This window comes from Thamnophis elegans, chromosome 3, assembly GCF_009769535.1.
Source record: "Thamnophis elegans isolate rThaEle1 chromosome 3, rThaEle1.pri, whole genome shotgun sequence".
NCBI lineage: Eukaryota > Metazoa > Chordata > Lepidosauria > Squamata > Colubridae > Thamnophis > Thamnophis elegans.
Genome location: NC_045543.1, coordinates 39,023,140 through 39,038,187, shown reverse-complemented (window position 1 = coordinate 39,038,187; position 15,048 = coordinate 39,023,140). Strand labels below are relative to the sequence as shown.

Genomic DNA, 15,048 nt, shown 5'->3' with positions numbered 1-15,048 from the left:
CTTTACTATACTGGAACTTGCACTGCTTGCAAGTTTTTAAAAATACTGGATTAGATGGATTTATTCACATTTTAGCATAGTTTTGGGCAACTTTCTGACTTGAAATCCACTTTATTACTTTTTACCTTGTTTAAGGGACAAAAAATAAGGGTTCGTGAAATTGTGTTGTTATTAGAGGGAGAGAGCTGAAAACAATATACTTTTTTTTGCGTTTTTGGTGAATTCTAAGTGGAAATTGTCTTGAACTTTAACATACATGTTTTACTCCATAACACTCTTGAATAGGAACAAGCGAGCCCTTCGTTCCAGGGTGGAAGGTGTTAGGTGGTCTTATAAGTGCATGAGCTTCTGAAAGGTTTGATGCACTTGGTTTCCCCAAGTCAGAAAAAAAAAGTCCAAGATTTTCAACTTGACCCACTCTGGGCATCTCTGGAGGGCATACATGTAAGCTGCATATTGTCCACCCTTGCTCTAGGAAATGCAGGGAGCTCTTTGCCCAGAGAGAACAATTTCAGAGAGAAAATCAAAACACCTTGCTTACTTCCTGCACTGCCAGAAGCCTTCTCCACAGAAACAGAAAGAAGCAGGTCATTGTTTCCTATGGATCCTCTGCTTGATGTTCATCTTCTGCCCCTTCTTCTTGTGCTTCTGCAGAGCCGAATTCGCAGGATGTGGAACGACACTGTTCGAAAGCAATCAGAATCCTCCTTCATCACTGGTGATATAAACAGTTCAGCATCACTTAACAGAGGTAATTATGGACTTTTCAAATACATATGACCTTTGTAATTATGAAGAATCTAAACAGCAATGCTTTGTTAACCTTGCAACATGTAGCATCTTGTTCCCTTGAATTAAAATGTTACCACAGAATAAAAGATCCATTGTGCACTGTATTTCATTAACAGAAAATACTTCTTTTAACTTTCTCTCAGTTCTTTAACATGGATATTAAATGTTGTTGAAAGTCAGTTGCAGAAGGAGTAGCGGCAGCAAGGCAGAATAGTTTTGAATAGAATAGGTAAAGGTATCTGTCTTCTTAATGTTACTGCTATTGCCAAGACAAATATTGTCGAGCTTAACTGCCATCCATGAAAGGTATTGGTACGTCCTGCTAAACACTGAAGTCCAAGAAAAGGTTCCATAATGGGAAAACTTGCTGCATAACGTAGATTTATGCCATTTTTCCAGCATAGCCTTCCTGGGGTCTTCAGAGGTCAGCGGGAAAATCCATGTTAATATCACCTACATATAGTAATGTAATGAAGATGTTTTCAGCCAGCCTCAACATTGGATCTAAAATTAAAGTTTTCCAAAATCAAAGAAACCAATTTTCCGAAATCCATTAAAAGATGTGCCAGAATTCTGAGGATAGGAAAAACATTCCTCTCAGGGAATGTTCTCCCCGCCCACACACACACACACACACATTATGTCTTCTTCTCTGCCACCACCACCATCAGTGATCACTAGCTCTAGAAAACAACTTTCTCAAAGATTTTGGGAAAGTTAATTGGAGCAACAGTGAGGGTAACTGTATGTTTGTGTGGGAGAATGAGGGTAAAAGTAATGCTGAAAACCCGATCAGATTTTGGCTACAGAGAAACAGCCATTGGGAAGGAAAGGCAAAGCAAGAATCTTTCAGTGTCACTTCACATTGCCTTTTTTCCCTCTCTGAAAATCCCAAGTATGATACAAGATGATGGGTGTTGGTCTTCTGGGGGAAAATGTTAAGTAATGGTAGTTTTCTGAATGGTTACACTTCTGGAGGCATGAGAACTAGAGCCATGAAAATAATGGCATTTTTACTCATGCTACACTAGCTTCAATAGCTGTAACAGAGGACAGATGGGTCTCTAACTTAAAACTACAGCCAGAAAAAAAACCCTGAGGTTACCATAATTCTATTTCATGTTTGAGATACTACCATATATTTCCTTGTTCTTGCATTTTCAAAGCTGAACTTGTACAGTTCCTCCAAGTATTTTTCATTCATTCCAATGTCCTTTGATGACATTGTTTAGTTTTTTTTCCTCAACTTTTTTTTAAGCATGGTTCCCAGAACACTGTTAAAATCTTAAGAAGAGCTTAGTAGAATATAGGAAATAATAGTCTTGTGATTCAAAAACCTTATTTTTCTTGATACAGCCCATGTTGGCCTTTTATACTCCAGTGTTGTTATATTATTACAACTGAAATTTCATCATCTTTTTCACAAAGCTAGTGATTCTCATTCCATGTTGAGTTCTGATAATCACTGCATTGTTTCCAAAGGGTTTATATCACTGCATGATATTCTGCTCTAGAATTTTCCCAGGTAGATGCCATACTCTCATCTGCAATTCCCCATGTTCTCCTGGAGAACAAACAATACTTGCACTCTTTCAGTCATTTGGCTCTTCACCTGTTGCCCAAGGTTTTTGAAAGATAATGGACAACACTGTCAGTCAGTGTCTTCTATATGTTAGGATATAATTCATCCTCTGGACTGAAACTCATTCAAAGTTAGCAAGTGTTCCTTGTTACATGTGTATTTGCCTCAAACTACAGCCTTTCATTGTGCTCTTTATAATTACCTAGTGGACCATAAGCTACCTTATTGGAAAAGACTGAGACCAAATAGGAACTAACTTCCTTTGTTAAATTATTCTGCCATGAACATCTAATCATCATTGTTGTAAATTTATCTGCAATTTCAAGATATTGCAATAGTAAGAAACAAGAGTTTGGGGAAGATCTTTAGAAAACCAAAGGAAAAAACCTAGCAAAAATGTACAAAAGATGCTAAGACAGACACCTCCAGGGTGGATAAAAATCGGTGATTTTTTTTAAAAAAAAATCAGATTTCTTTAATTTAAATGGGATTTTTTAATTTAAATGGGATTTTTTTAATTTTTATTAAATTTATTTTAATAAAATGCTTTTGGAGTAAAAATCTATATAAAGATAGTTTTCTATTTAAGATACATTAATAATTTAGTTTGTTCAGTATGAAATGGAGCTTAGTTATGTAGCATGAGGCTATATATTCTGTAATATTTACATTTTTGGTAAACTCATTCAATGAATCCAAGCTCTGCAAGCTGAGATAAAATGCACTGCATTGATGCATTCACACAATTTCACAGTAACCATGAGATAAATCATAAAACAAAGTTCAGGAATATTCCTTTATCCCATTGTTTTGTAAATCTGTCAAGCTTCCAAGTAACATGTTCCATGAAATAAAATGTCATCTTCAGGATCAACAAGTGTATGTACACCATAAACTGTATTATTGTTTGAAGAGAAATGCATCCGTATCACCAGGCTCTAAGTGTGAGGAAGAAGAGCAAGCAGTAAAAATGAAAGTGAAATCTTTTAAGAAGCTTATAAATATAATATTAAAGAGCACCGGTCATTTCAGATCCATCATGGCAGTCCCTTTTAGTGGGCACCTGGTGCCTGCCACGTCCCTCACCTTCTTGTGTCACTGCCGCATCACCAGCTGTCCCTTTAAAGTAAATAGGACTGTTGGTGAGTCAACAGCAGGTCAGAGAAGGAGCCACTGAGGGACTAGAGATTACAGTTGCTCTTTAAAAAATATGATTTAAGTTGAGTTTATTTAAATCAAGCCTTTTTACTAGTGATTTAAATCGTGATTTAAATTGTGATTTAAATCAATTTAATCACTAGTTGATTTAAATCAAATCCACCCTGGACACTTCTCTAATTTAAATGAGCATAAAAAGCAAATGAGATATAGCACAATGAGATTTGAAAGATTCTTCTCAGCACCACCACATAGAAGAGACCAGGACTCAACTATAGGTAGCCACTTAATAAAAATAGTATTAACCTCATGTGAATTAGGAAGGTGTCTGTGTTTAGAATTACCTTGCATTTATCATCTCTGTCCTGCCACCGTTTCATTAGCTAACCAAATATATTTTTCTACTACTACTTTTAAATGCTGAGCCACATGCTCTTTGTTTCTGAAATCCATTTCTGATCATCTAGAGTAGTTGATCTAGCTGGTCTCTCAACATAGAGAGACCTAACTGAGAATCTTTTTTCTATAAATTCATTAACTGAAATTAATATTTTCTTTACCTAGCTTCCCTCAACTGTGTCAGTCTTTCCAAGTCTCAGTATCCTCCACATATCTAAAGTTTTATTCCTCAGAATTCTCAACAGTGGCCAATCTAATGATTCTCCCCCCTCCCTCCCCCTCCCTCCCTCTCCCTCTCTCTCCCTCCCTCTATCTCTCCCTTCCCCTCCCTCTCCCTCTCTTCTTTTTCCTCTCCCTCTCTCCCTCCCTCCCTCTCTCTCTTCCTCTCTCCCTCCCTCTCCCCCTCCCCCTCTCCCTCTCTCTCTCTGATGTGGGGGCCATGGGGGTGGTTGGGGGGACCAGAGACACGGGAGAGGGTCGGGGTATTACGGTCGTAACAGGGAGGGGCAGATACGGCGGGGACTTTAGGGCAGGCCATTACCGGGGAAGGAGGGTTCGCTATATTACAGAGATCCCTCCTTCCGGCCCTTTAAGTCCCACTCCGAGACCAGATGGCGCAAGTAGTCAGGACCCTGGTCTCAGGCTGTTGTCGCTAAATGCCAGGTCTGTAGTACATAAAGCTCCTCTCGTCCGGGACTTAATTTTAGACGAGAGGGCAGACCTGGCATGTATTACTGAAACCTGGCTGGGCCCAGAGGGAGGAGTCCCCCTTGTAGAGCTGTGCCCAGAAGGATTTCAGGTGCTACATCAGCCGAGAGCCCAGGGAAGGGGTGGGGGTGTGGCCATTGTTATCCGGGAGTCGTTAGTTCCTCGTAGGGTCCCTGCTCCGGAGCTTGTCGGGTGTGAGTCTCTGCTGATAAAGTTGGACCTTAAGGGTCAAGTGGGCTTGCTGTTAACGTACCTGCCTCCCAACAGCGTTGCAGCAGCCCTCCCCTCGCTCCTCGAGTCAGTAGCCGAGCTGGCAGTTGAGTTCCCTAGGTTGATGGTCCTGGGGGACTTTAATTTGCCATCGCTCGGTGAAAACTCTGATGGGGCGCAGGAGTTCATGGCTTCCATGACAGCCATGGGCTTGACCCAAGTAATTCAGGGCCCAACCCATTCGGCGGGGCACATGCTCGACCTCGTATTTCTCTCGGAGCAGTGGACTTGTGATCTTGGTCTGAGGGGTAATGACATCATACCCCTGTCGTGGTCAGACCACTGCCTACTGAGGCTCGACTTCCGGAGACCAAACCCCCACTGTAGGGAGGAGGAACCGACCAGGTGGTTCCGCCCCAGGCGACTTATGGAACCGTTAAGGTTCCAGACGGAGCTTGGGGTTATTCCTGACACTTTCGCCCACAGTCCGGTAGAGACTCTGGTTGCTGCTTGGCACTCAGCAGCATCGGAGGCTCTCGACCGGATTGCGCCACTGCGGCCCCTCCGAGGCAGCGGATCCCGGAGACCTCCTTGGTTCACCGAGGAACTCCGGGAGATGAAGCGCCGGAGGAGATGCCTAGAGCACCGATGGAGGTCCGATAAGTCCGAATCGAGCCGAGCAATGGTAACCACCTGCACCAAGGAATACACCAGGGCACTTAGGGCAGCTAAAAGATCCCACATAGCCACCTTGGTTGCGTCCGCTGAGTCCCGCCCAGCCGCCCTGTTTAGGATAACCCGCTCCCTACTGAATAAAAGGGAAGCGGGGGAACCCTTGCAGGGCAGAGCTGAGGATTATGCCCAATTCTTAGCGGACAAAATTGCTCGGTTTCGGTCGGACTTGGACTCCTCCCCCGCAGTTCCAGCCGAGGCACAGGAGGATCAGGTAGAACATCTCTGGGTTGAGTTTCAGGATGTTACCCCCGGGGATGTGGACAAGGCCATGAGGGCTGTAAGTGCCTCCACCTGTGTACTGGATCCGTGTCCCTCATGGCTGGTTACTAACAGCAGTGAGGTGACACGAGGCTGGATCCAGGCGGTTGTTACCGCCTCTCTCCGGGAGGGGAACTTCCCCGCCTCACTGAAAGCGGCGGTGGTGAGACCCCTCCTAAAGAAACCATCTCTGGATCCAGCTGTTCTTAATAACTATCGCCCAGTCTCCAACCTTCCCTTCCTTGGGAAGGTTGTTGAGAAGGTGGTGGCCTTCCAGCTCCAACGGTCCTTGGAGGAAGCAAACTATCTTGACCCCTTCCAGTCAGGCTTCAGACCCGGTTACAGCACTGAAACCGCTTTGGTCGCATTGACCGATGATCTCTGGAGAGCCAGAGATGGAGGACATTCCTCCATCCTGGTCCTCCTAGACCTCTCAGCGGCTTTCGATACCATCGACCATGGTATCCTTCTGCGACGACTGCGGGAGGTGGGAGTGGGAGGCACCGTGTTGCGGTGGTTCTCTTCCTACCTCTCGGACAGGTCGCAGTCGGTGTTAGTGGGGGGGCAGAGATCGTCCCCTAGGCCCCTAACATATGGGGTGCCTCAGGGCTCGGTCTTATCCCCCCTACTATTTAACATCTACATGAAACCGCTGGGAGAGATCATCCGCAGGCACGGGATCAGATACCATCAATATGCGGACGATACTCAACTGTATCTGTCCGCCCCGTGCCAACTCAATGAAGCGGCTGACGTGATGAACCGAGGCCTCGAAGCCGTTATGGACTGGATGAGGGTTAACAAGCTTGTACTCAACCCAGAAAAGACCGAGTGGCTGTTGTGCTTCCCTCCCAAAGATTCGATCAATATTCCATCAATCAGGCTGGGGGGTCAAACTCTATACCCCTCAGAGAGGGTTCGCAACTTGGGAGTCCTCCTGGACCCACAGCTGTCGTTTGACCACCACTTGACGGCTGTGACCAGGGGGGCATTCGCCCAGGTTCGCCTGGTGCGCCAGTTGCGGCCCTACCTGAATCGGGAGGCTCTCACAACAGTCACCCGGGCCCTTGTGACCTCTAGGCTGGAATACTGCAATGTGCTCTACATGGGGCTGCCCTTGAAGAGCATCCGGCGACTTCAGCTAGTACAGAACGCGGCCGCGCGAGTGATTGTGGGTGCACCTCGGTTCACCCACATAACACCTATCCTCCGCGAGCTGCGCTGGCTACCTGTCGATCTCCGGATGCGCTTCAAGGTGCTATTAGTCACCCATAAAGCCCTTCATGGCAGTGGATCTGGATACTTGAGAGACCGCCTTCTGCCAATTACCTCCCTGCGACCAATAAGATCCCATAGATTAGGCCTCCTCCGTATTCCATCGGCCAGCCAGTGTCGGCTGGCAACTACAAGGAGGAGGGCCTTCTCAGTAGTAGCCCCGACCCTTTGGAACGAACTCCCCGTGGAGATTCGTACCCTCTCCACCGTCCAGGCCTTCCGCATAGCTCTTAAGAACTGGCTAGCCCGTCAGGCCTGGGGACAAGGTTAGCCGCCCCTCCCGAATGAAGAATGTATGTTGTTGAATATTTTATTATATGTTTCTCTGTTAATGTTTGTCTTCCCCCTCCCTTGATTTTATGTGAGCCGCCCTGAGTCCCCTCAGGGAAAAGGGCGGCCTACAAATATTAATAAAATACAAATACAAAAAAAATCTCTGCTAAAAAGAAGATACTGTACTAAATGTTCATGTTAAAGTGCAGAGATTCCTTTAGATAATTTATGTTTCCAAATATAATAGAAGTAAATTTAAAGAGTAAATTTATTTTTTTTAAGTATAAATATTGATGGCAATATTATTACTGCCTTTTAAAAAGTTTTTTCCCCAACTGGATGCAGACCAAGCATTTGTAAGCCATGGATCATCAACACTCGCATCTTGACCTTGGGGCCCTAGTTGCCTTTCTCCCAGCTCACCATTTTAAGTACATTATTTGGCAGCATGTGTGCGGAAAAAATGCCACATTTATGAAGCAAATAGCAGAAGAGAACCTGAAACAGCTTCTGATACTGAGAATATGGAGCAAGGAGGACATAAATATTTTTAGGCTTAAATATTATAAGTTGTAGCTATCTAGCTGTCCTCTCTAAAAGCAAATAAAATGCGGGGACTGATGGATTTTTAGCTTTAAACTACCATTTACAACAAAAAGGATAGAAGGTTGCTATGGTAATAGAGGGAAGAATAAAGTGAATTCTGGTTCTTTTGCTTTGGAAGTAAAAAATAAATTAACTATTTTAGCTTGCCTACAGTTGTAGCATTTGACTTGGCCATAAGGAAAGTCTTTCTGAAGTGTAGCAATTTCCCTGCCCTAGTAGACTAACATGGCTATCTTTTAAGCATTGGGTTTACTTAGCCTACACTTTGCTTCTTATTCTAAAATTATTGTAATCTATTAAGATACAGCTGCTTCATGAGGAAGCTAAATGAATTATTCAAACTTACGGGCCATTTAAACGTACTGCAAGTGGGGCTTTGTTTGTGTAATCCAAATTTTCCATTGATTGAGTCCCCTCAAAGAACCCACAAAATAAGTCTGCATCTTCCTTGCATTATACTTGGGGTATTGGGGGGGGGCGAGGGGGGTGGACAGAAGAAATGTCCGGGTGACTTTGTGGAGGTAAGAGCTGAGCCTATAATTTCCTGATCCTTAACTTGAGTACTGCATTGTATCAGCTTTGCTTTCCTTTGCATTGAGTAAGGTTAGATTTTTGTGCTATAAATAGATGATTTGGGTGATTTTTATCTCAATTTTATTTGGTTTGAAATATTATTTTCCATCTTATATTGTTTTTATATAACATAAATCCTACACACACACACACACACACACACACACACAACTATCCTGTGCTATGTGGTTTGAATCGGAATAATTTGGATAATACAGTATCAGTGGTTTGGTGTTTCAACAATTTAGCTCTCATTCACAGGAACAATTATATTACAGCCTGCATGATTCTTTTTAAAACTTCAGAACAATTATGAAGAGGGTAATTTGTAAACTCATGAGAAGTGCCTTGGGCTTGCCTGAACAAGGCTCTGCGATTCTCCTTGTCATGGCAACACAATCTGCTTCAAGGAGGTACTTTATGTGACACAAAGCCTCAACAGTCATGAGCCGAGGGCTCTTGCAGGAATGGGAATTGCTGAACAACACAGAACAGGAAGAACCAGGAAATCAATCCAGTGACTGCATATTGCTACCATGCTATTTGGTCAAGTGCGTTCAAAGGAATGGCTTCTTTAAAGCATCGAGCAAGTGACAAAGCTTCACATGATCCTAGTGATTAGAAACGCCACAAGATAAAGCTCCTTCCCCCAATTCCTCCAGACCAATAAATTGAAAGAAAACAGCCGCTGGATTACCCTCTGCTTTGGCACAGGGGGAATTTCCTTGAGACCAAAATGTCTCTCCAAAAGAGGCTACTAACTAGGGGAAAGGGAAGGAGGGAACCACCATACTTGCTCCCTTTAGGCAGAAAATAGCATTGCACACAATGTACCTACTGTTTATTTCCCAAAAGTTTTATTTTCTCTACATGTGAAAGGGAAACTGGGCCTTGCTTAGGCCATACCCTAGCTTTGCCTATTCTCTTTCTAGTTCTATTGCAAGGCAGGGTCAAGGAGCCAGAATTTCACTTTTGTCTCCCTGCACTAGAGAAAGACAACAAGTCGCTCAGGGCAGGAAAAATAGCCCAGAAGGGCAAACCCTCCCTTGCCCATAGACAATCCTTAAAAAAATGCACAAGGAGCAGTTGCCACCTCCAATCGGGGTGAGCGAGATTTAGATCTTCTGCCAGAAGGGTCTTGGCAGCAGTGGGGAAGTGAAAAGATGGGAGATATATTGAATAGGTAGATATGCTTGAGTCACTGGGTGGCTCACTTACTCCCTCTTTGATATATTCTTCTGGACTTTCTTTTGGCATGACTTATGGGCAAGGATGATTTCAACAATTTATTTATTCCAGCCCAATGGGAAGAAGCATAAACTCCAAATTAGAGGCAGTTTGTTCATTTGTTTGTAAAATTTCTTTGTTGCCCATCTTGCTAGAAGGCAACTCTGGGTTTTTTACAACATTAAAATATGTGCGAACAGGAATGCAGGCAAGATTCTTACAGAGTTTTGGCCCTACAGCACTGGCTGGCCTGTTGGAAACAGTGGGAGGAATAGAGTACCATATCAGTTCACATGGCTGAGGTTATTCAAATAAATACTGCATGTATTAGAAATGAAGTAGTGGCAGGGACTACAGCAGTGAGCCTGGGACTAGAAGAATAACCCTTTCATGTTGTTCAAACAGCACGCAATAAACACAGTAGGGAATGTCTGAAAATACCTTTCTCCGTGGGTTTTGCAAGACAGGAGGATGGCAGTCAACCAAAGCTTTTGGCTTTGCTTTTGAATTCCTTGGCTCTTTCTGCCACCTGCTACCCTGCCCTACTAACCCAACTGAGCACCAGCCATAACTGCACCTACCCTATCTTTTACTATAAATGCAAACTTAACATTCATTTACTTTTGGCTATTATGTCAAACTAAAACGATAGTAGTGGTTTGGCATTCCAACTTCTACTTTGTGTGGTGCACAGAAATGTCATGATTGAATAAAATTCCTGTTCACTATTCTAAGAGATTCTAAATATGCTAAGATATGTAGGCTCTTGTAATTGTGAATATACCATCTGAGCATTTTTATCCATCTCTATCTAATGACTTTATTCTATGTGAAGTGAAAAATATTTGTAAAATATAAATGACAAAATAATATTGATAACAATAACGAGAGATAATATATTTTCATGAACTAAGTAAATCAAACCCAGATCCAAGCAAGGAGACCTTGTTTCTGAAAGGCACTTAAAAAGTAAAACTTTTGTAATCTGATTTGTATCTCATGAAGCTTAAATATTTTCAGAAGCTCATATCACATTTTCTGTTACTGTAGCCAAGATGTGGCATATGGTATAATTCACCCAGCAAAACCACTCCCTCTCCCCAAATGCACAAATAGGTTTCTGGTGGCTTTTAAAATCCTTTCAGTCTTTATGTATCACACATATAGATCACAGTCTTGCATAGATGCATCATAAGAAATGTTAGGCCACTGAGGAAACATTTGGCTGGAACCACTTCCCACAATTCTTTCTCTGCCTTTCTCTAGTGAAAACGTGAAAAAAGTTACTTTTCCAATTTATTTTCCTCATGCTTGTTTCCTTTTCTTATATAAAATACCTCTGACTTTTGACTTATGGCAAAAAGCATCTGAATGCTCAGAAATGTGAGAACAAGCTACCACCAATGGCACTGTCATTGTATGCTTTGTCTTAGATGATAACAGATAGTTTCCCATCCTGCTAGAACGAATGAAAAAGGCCTATAATCTCATCTTTGAGTACCTGCTTGAGAAAGATGTTTTTAGCTACTCTTCGAAACCTTGGGGACTTGTCTACAATCTCCATTCCCACCCATGGAATAGCTATCAGTCCTATTTCTGGTGCCTTAGCTATCTTCTATAGTTTCAGACATATGAGTGAAAGATGCATAATTACTAATGTTTCCAACTGATTCCACATCCTGTTGAAATAAAAATAAAATGGAAAGAAGCAGCCCTCTATTGTCTCAGAAGAATAGAAAGAGGCCCACTACATGCCTTTTGTCACGGATGCAGAAACCTCTGTTTCCATCTCCAAATCTTTCTATTACATCATTGTCAAAACTCCTTTTGCTACCTTCTTTACTATCTGTTTGTTCTTAGTTCTGACAGTGGGTGTCAGTTCATTCCATGCTTTGGATTGTGTCCCTTTTTGGTTTGATTTCCGATGAACAAATTCAGAAATCTTGTAACAGGTTTAATGGTTAAGTATCAGTCCTGTCCCTTTTGGTCCTGATCCTCATAACATAATACAACATGATGGACTAATGTTAGTATTTTTGGGGAGAAATAGAAGAAGTTATTCCCTGTGGGCAATATTTCCCCTCTTTGTGAGTTCCCTTGTATCTCCCTCAGTCTTCTCTTCATCGGTACAATTTTCTTTATGGTACTTTCCAGCCTCATACTCCTGATTTCATACCTCAGATGAGAATTGCAGGCTGGTTGAATAAAATTCTGGTCTGAAATAAAATTCTAACACTAAATACACAGCATACAGGATTACAAACTATATAGGATTCAGTATTACAAATATCTGGGTACAAATTATCAATATGCCATCTTTAAAGTAATGTAGGAAAAATATATTAAAGTTTTAGTACTCTTGGTTATTACTTTTGCAGAATTAAATGTTGAAAGATATCTTTAAAAGAACACATATTCTAATCTCACATTCTGAAAGCTAAACTAAAGCTGTTAAATGTTAAACTATTATTCTCTTGGACTAATTAGTGTGCAGGTTCTTTGTACAGTTGCCATATGTATACAGAATTACTATTGATTACTATTTTCACAGAATTATAGAACTGAGTTGGAGTAAAATACATAGGTCATCAATCTTTTTCATAAGTATAAGTATCCCCTTCCTATACTTAATATATTTTATTCCTTTTTCCTAAGTGTAGAACTTTGCATGTTCTATTACATTTCATTCTAGATATTCAACCTGGATTGTCTAACCTATCAATGTTGAATTTTATTTCTGTCTTCTAGGGTATTATTTATCCCACCCAGTTTTGTGTCAGCTGCAAATTTGATAAGCATTCCTCCACCTCTTCATTCAAGTCATTAATGAAACTGTTGACGAGTAAAGGACCCAGGATTGATCCTTGTGGCATCCCACTTGATACCTCTCTCCAATTTGATGAGGAACCACTGATGAACACTATTTGAGTATGATTTTCAAGGCAGCTGTGGATCCATGTAATAGACATGCTATCCAATCCATACTTAACTAGCTTCCTAATCAGATTTCCTGAAATTAATATATTTAATGTCTACTGAATCCCACAATCTACTAAGGAAATTTTCCATTCAGGAAATAAGGAATTCTTCTTGACAAATCCATGTTGACCTTTGGTAATCACTGTGTTATTCCCAAGCTGTGTTATTCTGAATCAGGCTCTTTATGGTCTTCTCTAATAAAAATTCCCAGCTACAGTGTCAGATTGACTGTAGCTCTCTGCTGCTGGATCCTGCTTTTTCCCCTTTTTGACGAGAGGGACTGCAATTGCTCTTCTCCAGTCATCTGGCATCTCATCCAATCTCTGGGATTTTCGAAGATCAGACATTAAGGATCAGCAAGACCATCAGCAAAGTCCTTCTGTACACTAGAAAGCAATACACCTATCCCTCATTCAAAGAATTCCTTGACAATCTTCTGTCTATTTCAAGTTTCATTTCTGCCCCTTCATGTTCCTCTTCACAGTTGCCTGGTGAAATATATGCCCTCTCTTTGGAGAACACAGAGCCAAAATACAAGCTGGGTAGCTCTGTCTTTTTCTTGTTGCATTTTAGCATTTTGTCATCTTCATTAAACAGCTGGAATACTACGATTTTGTCTTCTTTTTTATTCACATAATTAAATAGTTTCTGTTCTGTTTGACATCCTGTACCAACTTCACATGAGTTTAGTTTTTCTGATACCATCTCTGCAGCTTATGTATATGTATCCTTTCTTGGTTATTTATCCTTCTTTCTATCTCCCATCTGTATCCTTTTTTATCTTCAGATCTTCAGTAAATTTTTGTGCAGCCACATTGACTTCTTATGCTGTCCTTCCTATTTTTCCTAATTGGAATTGCTTGCAATTTTGTTTTTATACTTTTTTTAAAAACCTTCATCTTCTCCTGCTATGTAATCCTATTTATCTTGCTCTGACTTTATTAAAATATGTTTTGAGATTTTCCAAAATATATTTTTGACTGCACTCAGCCTGTACATTCCCTTTTTGTTTCTTTTCTTTTGAATAAATAATATTTTTCACTTGCAATATTTGAATCATGGAAGTCATCCTACCAGGTCTCTGTTATGTCTATTAAATCTATGCCTTCTGATGTTAAGAATTTTAACATTACTGTGAAAATAGCAACAGCTGTGCATTTTATGAGCTAGTGTTGTTTCTGATTTTTCACTGAATGTTTAATAAGACCCATTGTAACAACGTACTCTCTTCCTTCTCCAGTGCACAAGTGCTTATTATAGGATTTCATCTCTAAATTGTACACAATTCAGTAAATTCTGCTAACCAAGCTTGCCATATTTTGGCCAAATATAATTTTACAAGTCCTTGTGAAATGCAACCCATTTCATGTAGGTAATGCAAACCATGATCACAGAAACCAAATCTCTCCCACTGACATTATGTACATATTCAGTTATTCACCTACATTCTTCTTCTTTTTCCTTTATTCTTGTTTATAACTTTATAGTGGTCATGTGATTTTTTAAAAAACCATAAACAGCATAAAAGCATAAGCACATACATAATAACATCATAAAATTAAGAGAATTATTTTCCTGCAGAAAGCAATGAAAAACAATGCAAATAAAATAATCGTTAGAAGGTGGAACTTCATTAGTAAGTAGAGTTCAAGTTGTTATAGAAAGGACTTAAAGTAACATGTGGGCAGATTTGCACTGCCAAAAAATACTGCAAAATGGTTGAAAATACGACATTAATGTGGACCCTGAAACAGAATTTTGTTGTGTTTGTTAGAATACTGATTAGGTAATTTGCTGGCCTGAAAAGTTTCCTGTTTCCACCACTTGAGCTTCCGGATTTTTGAGCTTCTTTCCCAGATCGTCAAAGATCATAGTAATATGGTTGTAACTGTTCTTTGCAGAATCATTGTCTTCATGATGCAGAAAAAAATGAATAATTGACAGTGGACTTGATAAGCCTTGAGCTTGGTAAAAATGAGAGACCTGGAAAATGGATGAAGAATCAGATAACTGGAGGAGGGCAAACTTTCCCATCTTCAAACAAAAAGAGAATAGGAAGATCTGAGGAACTACAGATTATTCATCTAACATTTGCAGACATATCTGCTTATCAGAATTGCCAACAACAAAAACCTGGGTAGGGTAGCTAATACCTGGAAGGCAATCTTTCAAAATGCTCTTGAGGAATTAACTGAAAATAACATTTAGCGAAGACAAGTGCATTAAGTACTTCATCCATTTGCTAGGAACTGTTTCTGTCAAACTCCAACTAA

General features: G+C 40.9%; 1 protein-coding gene across 1 annotated transcript in view; it reads left to right on the top strand.

Annotated features, from left to right (window-relative positions):
- The window catches only part of ADGRL3 (adhesion G protein-coupled receptor L3), a 453,165-nt gene that overhangs the window by 386,164 nt on the left and 51,953 nt on the right, over positions 1-15,048 (top strand). Inside the window, 1 exon segment of the mRNA XM_032213192.1 lies at positions 655-751. Coding sequence (XP_032069083.1) covers positions 655-751 — 97 coding nt within the window.